We start from the raw sequence: 12,119 nt of genomic DNA on the forward strand, positions 1-12,119 counted from the left end.
TCTGTCATGTGGCATGATGTATTTCTTTGATTGCCCGGGCTCAATATTCACATTAGCTGGACAATCGGTAGGTTCTTGGTTTTCTTTGTCCACAGAGACATCAATATCTGATTGTTCATCACTTGCATCAGTGTCGTCAAAATCTATGTCCACATCACTTTCTCCTTTTTGGATGATGGCAATTACATTGTGCACATTGTACCGAGGATTTCTCCTTGCTGGTGGCATTCTGAAATGAAAAAGATCAAATTGAAACAAATGTACATTGTATATACAAATAGCACACATGCCTCATTATGACGTGTTCACACTTTGGACTGAAGCAGCCTATTCACACATCTCACCGGTCACACTATACCTAATGGCTCACCTATAGTAGACTGTGATTGTAATCCTTACAGGAATGCATTCAGCGCCCAGTTTACAACAAAATCTAACAGTGATGAACATTTACACCTGTGCCAGAACAAAGCACCAGGAGCATTCCGCACAACTTGGAGGATTGGCCAGGTGTGGCCAGGTGTCTCTTGCAAAAGAGATCTTGGATCTCAATGGGACAGACCTGGTTAAATAAAGGTTATAGGCCTAATGATAATAAGCACTTTGACTATAAATTGATAAGAACATTTTGTTTATCAGTAGACTAAGAAAGGGCAGATTTGCACAAACAGAATTTCTTTGTTAGAAAGTCCTGCAGAATGTGATAGCAAATTATAATGTTTAGATATGGCAATATATCTTTCAACTTTAGTCTCTAATACAGTATAGAATATGTAATCCGATATAAAGCTAAAGGGTATAATGTTTAAATCATGTATAATTTGTTGTGAACATTTTCATTTAAGTTCCCCTCAAGATGTTCCTCTTAAATACAGGGCAATTATGACTGCCACTCTCATCCAACATTGTAATATTGCAACATTTATAAAACAAGCTCTAAACAAAATGTAGGGCATATTTTCAACATTTACTGTATATGTCCTTGTTCTAAACACTGTAATAAACACAGAAAAACATATTCCAAGCATTTTACTTACTTGAAGATGAATCCAGTCCAGTAAATCAAAGGGATGTTGCTTGATCAGAAAGTTGTAGGATGTGTCACTTCTTGACTTAAGGGTGGGCTTTGTATACAAATCCTGGATCCAATTACATGGTGGGAATAAAATGTAGGACCCACAGATCATATTGATGTGGTTGTATAAACAAACAAACAAACAATAAAAAAAAGACAAAAGGGGTTTTGGGGAATAACCACAATTGTTGTAATTCTGAAACAGTGGGTCTTACAGGGTTAAGTAAGATTAAAATTTCTTTATAAAAGAAAACCTACAATGTTTTGTGTGTTTGCCTACATAGGAAAAGAAACGGCCGTCAAAAGAAGCTGGACCCCAGACGAGTGTGCTGCAGTGGACACACATTTGAGGAGATTTATTGTAATGAATCAAGTTCCTGGTAAAGAAGAGTGTCAGCGCTGTATTACTGCAGAACCTCAAGCTCTCAGAAACAGAGACTGGAAAGCAGTTAAATATTATGTTAAAAATCGCATTACAGCCCTGAGAAGAAAAGTCTAGTGTGAAAGCACCTAATGGAACTGAGGTAAAACCAAAACATTAGAGGTAGGATCTTAAAATGTTTTGTCTTTGGTTGTGTTCTGTTGTAACCTTTTTGTTGTTGTTGTTGTTGTTGTAGGGGTTTGCTCAGGTTTTATGGCTGTCCAGTGGCCTACAAATATACACATTTCACAGTTCTTATTTAATTTTACTTTTAATTTGATGGATGTAGGATGGATGTTGGATGTGTGGATGTTGGATGGATATTGAATAGATGTTTGATAGATGGATGAATGGATGTTGGATGGATGTTCGAGGGATGGATGGATGTAGGATAGATGATGGATGTTTGATGGATGTAGGGTAGATGTTTGATGGATGAATGTTGGATGGATGTAGGGTAGATGATGGCTGGATGGATGTTGGATGGATGTAGGGTAGATGTTGGATGGATAGATGTTGGATGGATGGATGTTGGATGGATGTAGGGTAGATGATGGCTGGATGGATGTTGGATGGATGTAGGGTAGATGTTGGATGGATATTGAATAGATGTTTGATAGATGGATGGATGGATGTTGGATGGATGTTCGAGAGATGGATGGATGTAGGATAGATGATGGATGTTTGATGGATGTAGGGTAGATGTTTGATGGATGAATGTTGGATGGATGTAGGGTAGATGATGGCTTGATGGATGTTGGATGGATGTAGGGTAGATGTTGGATGGATGGATGTTGGATGGATGTAGGGTAGATGATGGCTGGATGGATGGATGTTGAACAGATGTTGGATATATGGATGGATGGATGGATCTTGAATAGATGTTGGATATATGGATGGATGGATGGATGGATCTTGAATAGATGTTGGATATATGGATGGATGTTGAACAGATGTTGGATATATGGATGGATGGATGTTGAACAGATGTTGGATATATGGATGATGGATCTTGAATAGATGTTGTATATATGGATGGATGGATCTTGAATAGATGTTGGATATATGGATGGATGGATGTTGAACAGATGTTGGATATATGGATGGATGGATGTTGAACAGATGTTGGATATATGGATGGATGGATGGATGTTGAACAGATGTTGGATATATGGATGGATGGATGGATGGATCTTGAATAGATGTTGGATATATGGATGGATGGATGTTGAACAGATGTTGGATATATGGATGGATGGATGTTGAACAGATGTTGGATATATGGATGGATGTTGAACAGATGTTGGATATATGGATGGATGGATGGATCTTGAACAGATGTTGGATATATGGATGGATGGATGTTGAACAGATGTTGGATATATGGATGGATGGATGTTGAACAGATGTTGGATATATGGATGGATGTTGGATGTTGAACAGATGTTGGATATATGGATGGATGGATGGATGGATGTTGAACAGATGTTGGATGGATGGATGGATGGATCTTGAATAGATGTTGGATATATGGATGGATGGATGTTGAACAGATGTTGGATATATGGATGGATGGATGTTGAACAGATGTTGGATATATGGATGGATGTTGGATGTTAAACAGATGTTGGATATATGGATGGATGGATGGATGGATGGATGGATGGATGGATGGATGTTGAACAGATGTTGGATGTTGGATGTATGGATGGATGGATGGATGGATGTTGAACAGATGTTGGATATATGGATGGATGGATGTTGAACAGATGTTGGATATATGGATGGATGGATGGATGTTGAACAGATGTTGGATATATGGATGGATGTTGGATGTGTGGATGTTGGATGGATATTGATATATTCTTATTTATTTTAATACAATTTTTTTTTTTTTATTTTAGGGCCTGAACACTGAAAGTGTGTGGGGCATATGTTAAATATTTCAAAGGCTTTTTCATTTCTTTAAATATCTCTGTATCATGATTTCAAAATTTGAGGCTTCACTGGAAAGAACAACTTGTGTTAACATGACATTATGGACGTAGTCCAATGAAACAAATAATTTCAATGCCTATATAAGAGAAACTGTTAGGTTTTTTACATAAAAGTTCAGGCTGATGTTGTTCAAACATTGAATGCAGATTGTACAGACCTCTAGACATTAAATTAATAATTTGTTTTAATCATTTCATAAAAAGTTTATTGACTGACAACTGTGTGGCATAAACTGTGTCATTACAATAAAATTGGTCATTTCAGTTTTGTCATAAAACTGTCTTTGAAGCCGTATGTCTTGTAATCTGTAAAGGCAGATGGAAAGTTTCACATATATACATAATTACTCATTACAAAAATAACTATTTTAGTCCAAAATAAGGAAACTGGGAGTAATAATAAAGGCTGGTGTCAGCAGCTGCAGATAGTGACCTTGGGCCCCATTAACATATAAAAACTTGGTATGTATGTGTGTATGTGGGCGGACCCCACAAGTCGGCAATCCTAGAAACGATCCCCACAAGGGGTCAAATACCTTTTTCGACAAAACTTTAGAAATTTGTCAAATTGAAGTGATATTAATGATTGAGATTTTTTTTTAGATCTAATGTTGTTTTTTACAGCAGTGTAGGACCACTGGAAAGGGTGGATCCCACAACGCATAAAAAAACTGGTGGGCCCCATGAGGGGGCCTGCGCAAGAATGTGTGTGTGTGTGTGTGTGTGTGTGTGTGTTCCTTTGGAGGGTGTGGTTGTCAGGTAGGGGAGGGGGGCCCATGAGCTTCAGTGCCCAGGGGCCCCTGGGGGTACTAATCCAGCCTTGGTTATAGCCTACCTCAAATATCTTTTTTATAATCATTGGAAGCCAAAATCTAAATCTAAAATAAAATTAGTTTAATATCAAAGATCTAAAGTGTAGCCTAACCGTTTGAATGTTTAGTTCTGTCCTCATCGTCACTCATTAAGCAGGGCTGTTGTGTTGTGCGCACCGTCGCTCCACGTGAAAGATCTCTCTCTCTCTCTCTCTCTCTCTCTCTCTTAGCAAAAATGCATCACAGTCAAATAGTTCAATATTATTATAGGCTATAGAAGTGGCTGGCGAGATGAAATTTGCAAGATAATAATTTCTTAATAGCAATAGCACTTTCTTAATTTCTCCAGTACCGACAGCAGAACCGATAACGTCCGAGCTTATCGATCCAGCGGTATTTCAAAATTCAGCACCGGGGCCGTTTAATACCGGGTTTCGGTACCCATCCCTACATATGCATGTTACTTGATGAATGAATGAAACTAGTTAATAATGAGCATTAGACCATAAACTAACTTTTTTTTTTTAAATCATACCCTCATTGGGGGCTGAGCCCCCCTAAAATGAAAATCCTAGAATTGCCCCTGATCTCAACCAAGATACAGATCTTATATTGGTTGTCTTGTATCTATGGGAATAGTATATGGGATTGGTTTCCGCCAGTAGAGGGCGCTCGTGCAAGCGATGACACACATGCGAGTGCAGGAGAAGAAGAGAAGTGATCGAGGAAACAGGGTTGCCAGATTGGGCGGTTTTGCAATCTATTTTGCGGGAAAAAATGGGTTTGGGCGGGTGGATAAAAATTGGGCTGGTTTCGGATCAGTTCGGCGGGTTTTTGTTGCTGAAACACCGGCACTTCAGATCCTTCTTTTCAGCAGGCAGCAGTCTCACTCACACACACTACAGCTCTGGCTGACGGTGCACCGCCCCTCAAACAACACACTAACGTACGTTAGATCGCGGGGTTTTTATACTTAGCTAGCTGATTGACACTGCGGTTTCATGACAATCTCTCTGGGTCAGCAGCAGCGCCAACACAGGTTTGAATGTTGCGATATGATTTTGTCAAAAGTTTAATAGACAGACGAAATGGAAGAAGATCGCGTGGGTGTTTGAATCGAGATCACAGTCTTTTATAGATGTATCGTGCAGCTCTGTAACGACACATTTCATCCTCTGTTGAAACGAAAGTGGCTAACTTATGTCAACCTCATCTATAGGGCAAAACTAAAGCAATTTCATTTTCAAATTCTGTAATTTTTTTTTTTTTAAATCGCGATACCGGTGAATCGATTTTTTTCTCCCAGCCTTAATGAATATGCATTCATGATGCTATTTGAAATAATTGAAATGTTAAAGTGGGTTATTTTTATGTCCATATATCCACTCAATGTTTTTTATGTAGCCTATACTGAATGCTTTTGTTCCAAGCGACTTTTAATGACAATAAACAGACTCATTGATAGCCTAAATTGATCGCATTATTTTCCGTAACATAAGATTATAGTTTAATAGTAGCCTAGAATAGTCTGACTGAGGTCAGTGTAGCCTAGTTTTGCGTTCATTTGATTGAATGTTGTTTCTAAAATCGGATAGGCTAAGTTGAAAAATGGGTCATTTTAAAGCTTGTTAATGATTTCAATGTGTTTTAGAGAAACAAGCCCCCCCCCCCAAAAAAAAAAAAAAATTGGGCGTTTTTTTGTGCATTCTCGCGGTTTTTGACGAGGTTTTGGGCTGGAAAACCTTGCTGGCACCTGGCAACCCTGCGAGGAAAGGGAACATAAACATGCGAAGTGAAACACAGCCCTTCATCCTGCTCTATAATCTGCTGTGTTTTTCAGACTGTGAGTAGGCTACATTTTTTTTTATCATTTATTAGGAGAAATCTAAATCTAAACGACTAAACGAGTCAGTTCATTTAGTGAATCACTCAGAAATGAATAGAAATGAATCGACTGTTGTTGAACATTACGCTCGTGAAACGTAAACTAGTTATTGACTGGTTTTTCACATTAAATTTGTGAGGATTATGAGTTGTGTTTTCATTTTATTTAATGAACAAATGAAACGTGGTAAACAGTTTTTAATGCATGTAAATCATATCTAATGTAAGAGCAACATAAAAATGAGTTGAGGAGTTGAATTGTTTCTAAACAATGAGAGTTCTTCATGGGAGTTTAAATGCTGGGAAATATTTCCATCTTCCCACAGGAGAAGAAGAAGCAAGCAGGAGGAATTACTCCAGGATAAACTACTGACATACTATTGAAAAGATGGAGTTTGAGGAAGAACCCTGCAGAATAAAAGATGAAGATACAGAGGAACAAATAGGTTGGTGTTTTCGTTAATTCTCTTTAATGACTGATGGGGAATATTAAGAGTGTACTCACACTGGGCACAATAGACAGATTGTCCCTGTCCCATGATTGTACTGTTTGAGTTGTAATAGAAAATGTTTGGGGCACGGTACGGAACGATCACACTAGTCAAAAGAACCAGACTTAGGGGGTCAAACGCGCCCAGGCACTGTTCAGGTCGCCTAGTGTGAGTACACCAGTGTTCGAATTGTGTCAAAGCTCTTGGGGGACCGGGACCCCCCCCCCCCCCCCCCCCCCCCCAAAACAAAACAAAAAAAACGTAATAATATACATATTTTCATTTATTTATTTCATATAATACTATAATTTCATTTACTTAACTTTTAGTGTTTCAGAACATGTTTTTGCAGCTGAGCATTAACTCATAATTGATGAACAACGACTTTTCTCCACCCAAAATCTATGTAATAATCCGGGTTTTTCCTGGCTCAAAATGAGGCGTAGGTGCTAAAATCCCGATCATGTATTTTAATAAGATAGAAAAATGTGTATTTTTCGTAGACCATCATATAGAGAGCCTAAGTCCCTCCCCTTCCGGTCGACCACCATGGGACCTTATTTCGGAAAAATATTGTATGGGAGTCAATGGCGAGAGACAACAAATATTTTGATCTCGTTTGAATTGTGCTCTGATTTACACATATGATGTTTGTCAATTTAAAAGATACATTTTAAAGTCAAGAAAGTCGCAGCTTGATGTAAAACTGCTGAGGTATAAGACTGTGAAAATACGCAATTACAAAGACTACAAACCCAGAAGGCGCACATGCGACGTCATACCTTTTCTCTCAATGAATGAAGCTAACTTTACTGAAGCTAACGTCTGTCATTTTTTCTATAGTCTTACATTATAATCGTAATGTTACGCCGTCATGCCTGAGTGTTTTGAGCCAGAATACACACATACGAGCAACGGATCTTGTGACGTACATAGTGCGAGACGAGAGATGTAGTTCATTGAGCGATTTTCACATAAAACTAAACGTTACTCTTCTGTTTTATGACAAACTGCGACTTTCTTGACTTTCATAATTACCTTTTAAATTGACAAACATCATATGTGTAGTTCAGGGCACAGTTCAGACGGAATAAAAAGATAAGTTATCTCTCGCCATTGACTTCCATACATATTTTTTCCGAAATAAGGTCCCATGAGCCGGAAGCGGAGGGGCAGGACTTAGGCTCTCTATAGCCTACTGTGTTTCCCACAGTATTTTTGTGGGTTGAGCTCGGTACCTCTAGGGTTTTTTTTTTTTTTTTTTTGTGGTTTAAGAAAATTTTGTACATTTTAAAGATAAATTCATTAATCTGGTGCACTTTGAGTCCCCCGAATCTGCTGTTAAAAATAAATAATCCACCCGCCAACCTCCCGAACCTATATGATATTCTCTGATTTAGATATCTGCATCTGATCATCACATTTCAAATATTAAAATTCTCAGTGTTAAGCATGATAATATGATAAAATATCACACTGAAGTAGGCTGATTTAAAATTAAGATTTATTTAAAATAAAAGTTCTTCTTTTGTCAAAATTAAATTTCCAGCCTAAACAGAGGCTTTACTCTCTTCAAACTTAAATTGTCAATGTTTCATTACATCACTGTTGGAAAACACTCTTATCAGAATAATTTTTTTAGCTTTATAAAGGGTATTTCTTTCCCCTAATTTTTACTCTATACTCTTTCCCTACTCTCAGGGAACTGAGGTTACGTTAGTAATCGAGTACGTTATTTCTTATTTTATTTTTTTGATATTGAAAATTGTTTTAATCAGGGCATTTGTCCGGTTGGGCAAGTACAATTCTCTTTCACTTGTCCCTTAAATAACACGCGCACGTGTCCCGGACAAGCGTTAATGTCGAAATTCTATTCAGATCAGTAAATTACCAAACAATCATAAAAGAAAGAAATATTATCTTACCGTCATCGTGAGGTGAAAATGAGGATCCACTCTGCCAGACTCTCGTGAAAGTGCTTCTATAGCACAAAATTTATTTCTCGTACCATTTATTCGCCAAAAATAGTTTTTGCGTGCATATGATACACACTTTATGACGTGTAATACGCACGTACTCTACACCCCTAATCCTACCCAAGGGTTTTGCAGTGCGTATCATTTACACGCAAAAAAAACCCAACAACTATTTTTGGCGTATAAATGGCACGATAAATAAAATGTATCTTTTTATAAATTCAACAGTCTGTAAATTCAACAGAAAACAGCGTGTGACCTAATTTGAATTACTTTCTAATGGGAGCGGCCAATCAATACTTTGATTAAAAAAAATATATATATATTACCTAATAAATTATGTTTCTATTATTTTAGTTTTAATGAAAAACCAGGGGACCCCCAAGGTAATTTTTTTGGGCCTTATGGGGGGTCCTGGACCCCCCCCAGCCCCCCCTCAATTCGAACACTGGGGTACACCCTAAGATGAAAACTGACTTATCCTCCTGAGACCCAGGCATAGCCTTTTTTCTCTGTAGAGGACATTATATTTTAGCAAATTTCTCTGAGACCATACATGTCGCCATTTTAAAAGTCTGGATGTAATGTAAAGAGCACATGCAGGGCTTTTCATATAGGCTACCAAGTGTTTGGAGGTTTCGCCATGACAACTCCCTCTCCTGGGATCACATTTTTTGCACTCTTATGGAAATCTGATCATATTTTGTAACTGTCATTTCAATTTAAGTAATTTTCAAATTGTTTGTCATAAATAAACATCTCAGGTAAACATTATGGGGTTTCAAATCAGAATATGACTTTCTGTTACGAAACAGGGCATCCATTTTATACATGTCCTCTGTAGAAGACACCAGGACTTTTTTTCATTTGTTTTTTTTTTTGTTTAGAATGGGACTACCCATTTATGGCAATTTTATACACAATCTATGAAGTCAAATAATAAATCAAATAATTGTATTAGCCTATATCTTTCATAACATAGTTGAGAATCATCTTTATACAAAGTTTGGTTAAAATAACTTGAAATCTAAAAATGTATTGGTAAATGAGAACAAAAAACATTGTTTTTACCTAAACATGTCTTATCGTGCCATTTTTTTCCCCCGTAATAACTAAGTCCTAGTGTCCTCTACAGAGGACATATCATAAAATATGATTTTTCTTTTTGTTTCTTATGCTCCAAATAATGTAATGACATAAAACACAAACAAGTTCTGGTTCTCAGGAGAATATAACAATACATCTAAAACTAGATACTAGTGGACTCAGTTGTAAACTAGAATTGTGCTAAATTTAGAATGAATTTCTTTGTTTCTCATTTGTCCTTTTTTATTTTAATTTTGGGAATTTAATGTTGATTTTAGACCTGATGGAAGTGAATGAAGACAAACACCATCATTTCACAAATGAAGATGTAAAACTGACATATAAAAATGAAGACAAAAAACATCTGTTTCAAAAACCTCATCATTTCAAAAATGAAGATGGAAATACAGCCGTTTTAAAGACCGAAGAGGATTTCACACAACAACAAGCTGGACAATCTGGAGTCAAAGGATCTTTCACCTGCTCTGAGTGTGGAAAGAGTTACAGACATCAAGGACACCTAAAGGATCACATGAGAATTCACAATGGAGAAAAAATGTTCATATGCACTCAGTGTGGAAAGAGTTTCATACATAAAGGACACCTAAAAGATCATATGAGAATTCACAATGGAGAAAAACCATTCATATGCACTCAGTGTGGAAAGAGTTTCACATCCAAAAGCTCTCTCACCACTCATCTGCGTCGTCACTCTGGAGTGAGATCATTCAGCTGTGATCAGTGTGCTAAAACATTTGTTGTAGCATCAAACTTAAGAGAACACCTTAAAGTTCATGCTGGTGTGAAGCCTCACTTTTGTTCTTCATGTGGAAAGAGATTTACACATCTGCACTCTTTAAAACAGCATGAGCGTATTCATACTGGTGTGAGCCCTTATATGTGCTTTGACTGTGGGAAGAGCTTTACTACATCAGGTAACTTAAAAACACACCAGATAATTCATACTGGAGAGAAACCGTACAAGTGCTCACACTGTGGAAAGAGTTTCTCTTATTCAACATCCTTGAAAAGGCACAAGAGAGTTCATACTGGAGAGAAGCCGCACCAGTGCTCTTCATGTGGCAAGAGTTTCACCCAATTATCTAATCTACGGACTCATGAGAAAAGGTGTTGCCCAAAGTTGCCTAAAATAAGCAAAGTTCATGTTCAGATCCATCACTTTCAAATTAATAGTTTGATATTCTGATAAATCAAAAGATGGGATTTCTTGCGACCCCCTCTGAGAGATTTTTTTCTTTAAAATAGAGGGTTGGTGAAGATTGTTGGAAATTGGGTGGAGGTCGAAATGCTCCAATTTTAGATGGAAATAATAATTTTGTATAGTGAAGTATAGTGAACATAATTATCTTCATACATATTCCTTACAAATTCATTTTGTTAGTCTGGCTGTTGTTGTCATTCATTTTTATATTAGTGTGCATATATTCATATATATATTAGTGTGCAAGTATGCATTGCATGTAGAATATGTTACAAGAATAAATGAAATAAACTTTTTGAACAAAGTCATGAAAAAAAGGTTTCAGCATTGTATTCACATTAAGCTTGCAGTATTAAGTCATTCTTTTAAAATAAAAAATATGCCAGTTGTTTCATGAATTTATATTCACTTTTAAAATATGGACCCATATGAACAAATAAACATACCACTGAGACTATCGAGTTGGATATGATGACTGGACTTTGTCTATGGAATTGCAGTGATTTTATTTTTTATTTTTTTTATTTACAGATGACAAATAGCTATCAGTATCAAAAAGAATTAGCTACTGAAAAAACTAAATCTAATAAATAACAAGCATAGGCTATATTTTCTATATTTTCTCTTCTTTAACATTGAAATATAGCAAGGAGATTTTAACACTACAGTGGAATAATCTTTTAAAAACTGGACATGAAATAATAAATGGAAATGATTTTATTAGGGTTGTTGATTTAACGTGTTTATTTCATCAGGATAAAAAAAAAAAATGCTTTAAATATGATTGTGTCATGGTGTGTTTTAATATTTGATTCTGATTGATTGGCTGGAAGATGTGCAATAAAACTGTTTAATGCAACATTAGTTCCAAGTCAGTTTAATCACTGTTCTTTGCTAATGCGCGGTTTTCATTTAAACGCACACACACACACACACACACACACGTCACTTGCACACAGAGATCAGAGTTCGCTCTGCAAACACACAGAAACATTCAGAAGCACAGAACATTTTATCAACTCTGACCAGTTTCTTTATTCATAAAATAGCTTTGATACTGATTTGCCACATTATATTTTTCAGCAACATGGGGAAAACATTGCTGGTTTTGAAGTAAATAAACTCAGTCAAGTCAAGTCACATGTATTTATATAG

General features: G+C 36.7%; 1 protein-coding gene across 1 annotated transcript; it reads left to right on the forward strand.

Annotated features, from left to right (window-relative positions):
- Nucleotides 1–4,940: 4,940 nt before the first annotated feature.
- On the forward strand, nucleotides 4,941–11,828 carry LOC307144456 (uncharacterized protein). The gene is made up of 3 exons (XM_079846847.1): nucleotides 4,941–6,148; nucleotides 6,516–6,635; nucleotides 10,021–11,828. Exons 2-3 carry the CDS (start codon nucleotides 6,578–6,580, stop codon nucleotides 10,947–10,949), a joined length of 987 nt encoding a protein of 328 aa, XP_079702973.1. The 5' UTR covers nucleotides 4,941–6,148; nucleotides 6,516–6,577; the 3' UTR covers nucleotides 10,950–11,828.
- Nucleotides 11,829–12,119: the final 291 nt, after the last annotated feature.

This window comes from Squalius cephalus (assembly GCF_949319135.1).
Source record: "Squalius cephalus genome assembly, chromosome: 17".
Lineage (NCBI taxonomy): Eukaryota > Metazoa > Chordata > Actinopteri > Cypriniformes > Leuciscidae > Squalius > Squalius cephalus.

Coding starts and splice junctions, on each gene's coding strand:
- LOC307144456 (XM_079846847.1), top strand. CDS start 6,578: ATGGAGTTTGAGGAAGAACCCTGCAGAATAAAAGATGAAGATACAGAG. Junction 6,636..10,020: donor AGATACAGAGGAACAAATAG/GTTGGTGTTTTC, acceptor TGTTGATTTTAG/ACCTGATGGAAGTGAATGAA.